The sequence below is a fragment of the Cornus florida genome, unplaced genomic scaffold (genome assembly GCF_030987335.1).
Source record: "Cornus florida cultivar Cherokee Brave unplaced genomic scaffold, ASM3098733v1 CherokeeBrave_3.0.0_Hap2_Chr04, whole genome shotgun sequence".
NCBI classification, from domain to species: domain Eukaryota; kingdom Viridiplantae; phylum Streptophyta; class Magnoliopsida; order Cornales; family Cornaceae; genus Cornus; species Cornus florida.
The window spans coordinates 81,969,974-81,976,211 of NW_026775574.1; the positions used below are offsets into that span (position 1 = coordinate 81,969,974).

At 35.9% G+C, this 6,238-nt stretch overlaps 1 protein-coding gene across 1 annotated transcript; it reads left to right on the forward strand.

The window, feature by feature from the left end:
• Nucleotides 1-2,159: 2,159 nt before the first annotated feature.
• LOC132305218 (uncharacterized) lies at nt 2,160-5,809 on the forward strand. The gene is made up of 4 exons (XM_059802892.1): nt 2,160-4,414; nt 4,500-4,808; nt 4,888-4,975; nt 5,066-5,809. The coding sequence occupies exons 1-4, from the start codon at nt 2,160-2,162 to the stop codon at nt 5,807-5,809; spliced, it is 3,396 nt and encodes a 1,131-aa protein (XP_059658875.1).
• The last annotated feature ends 429 nt before the right edge of the window (nt 5,810-6,238 follow it).

Here is a 6,238-nt window from a genome sequence, read left to right on the forward strand (position 1 = left end):
TAATTGTCTCAAATGATCCTGCTTTTTTGGGACGCCAACATACTTACTGTCCCAAATGAGCTAAAAAATAACCGGGAATTATTTTGGTGGGAAATTTTGGCTGCTCGGAAATTTTGGCGCTTGATTTCCTCCCTCCCTAATTCCAATTTTCCCATGTGCAAAATATTAAAAAATTTCCATACTACACCGTTTTGGGTATTTGTAAAGTTGTAAACCCACTCTTTGTCTCTGCCATTCTCATTTCTATCACTATATAACTTAACCTAAACATTTATCATCTATCTACTCTCTGTACAGCAGACGCCGCACCGGCCAGTTGCAATTATCTCACGTTGGCCAGTTCGGCTTCTCATCTCTCTCCCTCATATACTTTCTCTGTACAACCGACGACGCCGCACCAGTTGCAGCTACTTCATGCGGGTTCGGCTTGCCACACTCTTCTCGGCGTGAAGCGATACACATACGAAAAACCTCTCTCGTGTCAATCGGAGCTAAGAAGCATAGTGATCGGAGGATCGACTGAATTTGGAAGGTCTGCTTTTTTGCTGCTTCTAATCTCTCTCGTGTCAATCAGAGCTCACTCTCTCTATCTCTCGATCGGTGATTGAAATCGACAATTATCCGTAAGTTTTTGCAATCAATCGTATGGTTATTGTGTGCGTAATTTCTTTAATGGCGTCCACACTTTTGATAAATTTTCCCTAATTTTCAAATCATGAATCATATGTGTGTTTTTGAGAATTCTACACTGGTGGATTTAGATCTTATTGGGATTTGGGGCACACAAACTTTTATGCCTATATTTGTATTATATATGTTTGTGTATGCAGTACTTGTGTCAACATTGGTGCTCTGATTAATTATGATATAGAGTAAGACATTTATATAAACATAGTTATATGATCTACTCCAGTTGTCTGGTTGTTTGCTAGAATCATCATTAGGCGAGCTTGATATGGCTGGACTGGTTGGTTTAGAGGCAAGCTGTTGATTGGTAATTTTTAAAGGTGGTTCTGATTTAGTGGTTCCTAGAGAGTCTTCATTTTGGATGATAATTTTTAATTTTTTAAGAATTAGTTTAAGATTTCCCAAGAATATAAAGCTTCCAACCCACAATTATTATTATTATTATTATCACTATTATTATTTCTTCCTGTGAATCTGATCTTTCTATTGAATATCTGATCATGGGCTAAAATAAAGACTCAGATTTCTCATAATTAACCGTTACCAGTTAGGAACGATACCGGGCAAGTGTAGCCTTAGGAACTTGGCTTAAACTACCTAATTTCTTAAAAGGTTAGCGTAAGTTTTCAAATCATGAACAATGTGTCAAATAAATTTTTGTTGGACCCTGATAATTCATGGAAAAATGAAGTGTTTTGACTCTTAATGTGTTGGAACAGAAATAACAAAAATATAGAATGGGTATTCTGCTTACAGCTTTAATTTAATGTCTGACTGCTAGTTTTTGAGCCTTCTCATCCTTGGACAAGCCCTTTCCCACCTAAAATCATCAAGTTTTGTATTAATACTAAAAAATATATAAAATAAAATGTACTGAGAGAATATGTAGGTGGTTATATAATCTACTGTGGTCTTGGTCAATATTCAAAACAAGAGAAGTCCTGATTTTCTGTCAAAGTAATTTTTACTTTTATGTTTCTAGAAACCAAATTCCCCCCATTGTTCTTATTGATTTGTACATCAGAGAGGTGCTTATTCTTGATCTAGATTAATCTCATTTCCAGCATTTATGTTTCTTGTCTGTATATCTTGGTAATTAAAGATGTTTATAAAAATGAAACCGATTGAACTGTGATGTTTTCTCATGTATTCTTACTAACATGTAGTGACTATATTTTCTGACAGGCCTTCCAGTTATTGCCATTGGTGTAGGATTCAGCACATGTGATAAAGCTTCTGTAAGGATTATTGTTTTCCCCCCAAATTCCCTTTGACATTCATAATTATGCAATGTATGCATGTATATTCTTAGAGACTTGTTTTACTCTCTCTTTATTGTTTCAGTGTTCTCAATGAGGTCTCTCTCTCTCTCCTTTCTTTTTTATTTTATTTATGTATTTAATTTGTGTTTATATTCAACTTGCATTAATTATATTATATCTATACTTGAATTTATTTATTTTACCAGTTACATGGATAAGGCTTGGATTCATCATCACACCAGGGGTAGTAAAGAGTATCATAAAGGCATAAGAGACTTCATTAAGTTTGCTAAAAGACATACAGATGGGCTAGGTAGGATCAAATGTCCGTGTCGTCGCTGTAAAAATGGTGACTATATTGCAATTGAGGAGGTTGAGACTCATCTATATAAGTGTGGGATGTACAAGGAGTATACTAATTGGATATGGCATGGGGAGGCTAATGTTAACACCACTGCTAATGTTAATGCAGAAGCTAATGTTAATGCCGAACATGGGGATAATGCTAATGATGAAGGTAGAAATGAAGACAATGTATTTGATTTGTTGGATAATGTACGGATGGGTATGTTCACCAATGTAGAACAACAAGAAGATTCGCCTGAAGTTGATATAGGAGGAAGTTTTGATAGATTGCTAAATGACGCACAATGCGAATTGTGGCCAGGTTGTAAAAAACAATCTAAGTTGTCAGCAATTTTGAAGTTGTTCCATGTGAAAGTTACAAGCCGAATGACCAACAAATGTTTTGACATGTTGCTTAAGGTGCTAAAGGAATTGCTTCCCGATGACAACACGTTGCCAAAGTCCTATTATGAGACTAAAACCTTGTTGCGTGATTTAGGTCTTGGATATGAACCGATCCATGCATGTAAAAATGATTGTACTTTATTCTGGAAGGAGAATGAAGGTAAAGAATGTTGTCCACAATGTGGTGAGTCGAGGTATAAGTCTCGAGAAGGTAAAGGAAAAAAGATTCCTCAAAAAGTTCTTCGGTACTTTCCTTTAAAACAAAGGCTTCAATGGTTGTTTATGCATAGGGATACAGCTATAGACATGCGTTGGCACAAGGAGAAACATGTCAAAGAGACAAATTTGTTGAGACATCCAGCCGATTCAAAAGCTTGGGAGGAATTTGACAATAAGAATAGTTGGTTTGCTGCGGATCCTCGTAATGTTCGTCTTGGGTTAGCATGTGATGGATTCAATCCATTTGGTAACATAAGTAATGCTTATAGTGTGTGGCCTGTAATTATTGTGCCCTACAATTTGCCACCTTGGATGTGTATGAAGGAACCATATATGTTTATGTCATTACTTATTCCTGGTCCTAAATCACCTGGTAATGACATTGATGTATATCTGCGACCGTTAATTGATGAGTTAAAAGAATTATGGATAGATGGTGTGATGACATATGATGCCTACAATAAATCAAACTTTAAGCTGCATGCAGGGTTGATTTGGACTATACATGACTTTCCCGCTTATGCAATGGCATCCGGATGGATGACAAAGGGATTTTTGGCGTGTCCAAATTGTAATAAAGACACATGTTCTTGTTATTTGAGTCACGGGCAGAAGATATGTTATTTGGGAGCTCGTATATTTTTGTCGTCCAATCATGCTTACAGGAAGCGTTTCAAACAATTTAATGGCAAGAAAGAAGACAGAGAGCCACCAAAGCAGTTGACGGGTGATGATATTCTGGAACAATTTAATCTCCTACCCGAGGTTAGATTCGGAAAGGGACCAAACAATAAGAAGCGGACTCGTGAGAAGAAGGAACTTAATTGGACAAAGAAAAGTATATTCTTTGAATTGCCTTATTGGAGAACACTTTTGTTGCGACACAACTTAGATGTTATGCACATAGAGAAAAACATATGTGATAATGTGTTAGGGACATTAATGAACATCGAAGGAAAGACGAAGGACTCATTCAAAAGTCGGTTGGATTTAGAAGCAATGGGAATTAGAAAAGAACTTCATCTTAGGCGTAATGGTGAGAAATTTGAGATGCCACTTGCGCATTACACATTGTCAAAGGATGAAAAAAGGCAATTGTGTGATTGGTTGAAGTTAGTGAAGTTCCCAGATGGCTATGCATCAAACATAAGTCGATGTGTGAATGTCAATGAAGGTAAGATATCTGGATTGAAAAGTCATGATTCGCATGTACTCTTACAGCGTCTCCTCCCTCTAGTTATACGAGGATTGTTGCCCGATGATGTTTGTAATGCGATAACAGAGCTTGGTTTATTTTTTAAGGAGTTGTGTTGTCGGACCCTTAAACTAGATGTCTTAGAGGTATTGGAAAGGGATATTGCTATCATATTATGCAAGTTAGAAATGATATTTCCTCCATCATTTTTTGACATAATGGTGCACTTAGCTCTGCATTTGCCACGCGAGGCCATCATTGCAGGACCTGCACAATATCGATGGATGTACCCTATTGAAAGGTACTATACATTTGTAATACAAAAAAATATTTTGGAAACATTAAACTAGACATCATGATTTCGTAATATTTTAATTTTTATGTAGATTTTTACGTACTCTCAAGTCTTACGTGCGTAATAAAGCACGTCCTGAAGGGTCCATCGCTGAAGCTTATGTGGACAATGAATGCGTCACATTTTGCTCAAGGTTTCTTCAAGGGATTGAGACACGATTCAATCGAGAAGAAAGAAATTACGAGGGCGACTATTGCATCAATTGGTCCACTTTTTCAGAGCTCAGGCAAGTGGTTCGTCCTTTAGGGGCTGGAAGTTTAGAGATACTGGATATTGAAAGCATGCAAAAGGCTAAATTTTACGTGTTAAATAACTGCGCAGAAATTGCTTCATATGCAGTGTAAGTTATATATTCTCTATGTTTTTAATACTTTATTTATAAATTTTGAAATGTATCATAATATCACTTAATTGTTTAGTGCACACAAGGCTGAACTCGAGAATGAAAACAAGGATAATGTACCATTAAGACACGTAAAAGAATTTTCGAGATGGTTGGGAACACGAGTAAGTCCTTAATGTACTTCATATCCCTATTATTTGTTTTAAATGTGGTATCTGTATGCATTTATTTAATGTTCTAATTTTTTTTAATAGATAAAGGAAGAGCGTCATTATCAAGAGTTAGAAATTAGTGATGACCTGTATTCATTAGCTTGTGGACCTGATTTTCGGATAAATCGATATTCTGGTTGCATTGTAAATGGGGTCAGGTTTCATACAAAGGAAAGGGAGAAAAATCGAAAAACTCAGAATAGTGGTGTGTTAGTCAAAACAGAGGATGTTGATTACTATGGTGTCTTGACAGATGTCATTGAGTTACAATATCCTCTTAAGAGACGGGTAATCCTATTCAAATGTGATTGGTTCAACACAAGGACAGGTATTAAGAGGGATACTTATTTCAAGAGTGTAAATGTAGCCCGTAAATGGTACAAAGATGAGCCTTTTGTGTTGGCAAATCAAGCAAAACAAGCCTTTTTTGTCAAAGACACCAAATTACGAGGCACGTGGGAGGTCATTCAAGATATAACACATAGAAGCTCATATGACGTTCCCGAAGTGGAGGATAACAGTAGAGTTGAGGATGGAATGTATGCTACAGCATATCAAGAGGATGAACCATGCATTGTGGATAAGGTTGTTGAGGCGACCAACTTTGACATAGATCCACCAACTTTGAATAGGGATGGCTTGGAGGTTGAAAGTCTTGATGCTGAAATAATTCTACAAAGTAATGAAGAATCTCATCATGAAATTGACTGTTTTGACAATGATGATGAAATCTTGATTGAAGACAATTCAGATGATGAAGAAGAAGATGATAGTGATTTGGATTAAATGTGAAATATATTTTTTTTTTCCGTTTAAAAATTGAACACATGCAAATTGAAATGTTGAAATTGGTTAAATTTGTCTTCAGTACTTAGCTTTGACTTTTAGAATATGTGTTTTATTTTTTTGAGTTATTATTAATCTCTTTTTCGTTCTTTTAATTATCTATTGTTTGGCTATTTTGATACTTTCCTTTGCCACTTAATTTTTATTTTCTAATTTATTTGTTTCAAAACATGTTATAAAAGATTTGATTCTCTTATTGCTATAATCTACTATGGCGTCCAATCGTCGGTCCTTGAGATCCAACAATGACCTTGCCCAAAACATTAATGCATCTTCCCAGCCACAGCCACAACCAGCAGTGGAAGGTGATTTTTTTATGATCTTTACATTTGCTAAACTTGTCTTTACATTTGAACTTGGTCCCAAAAT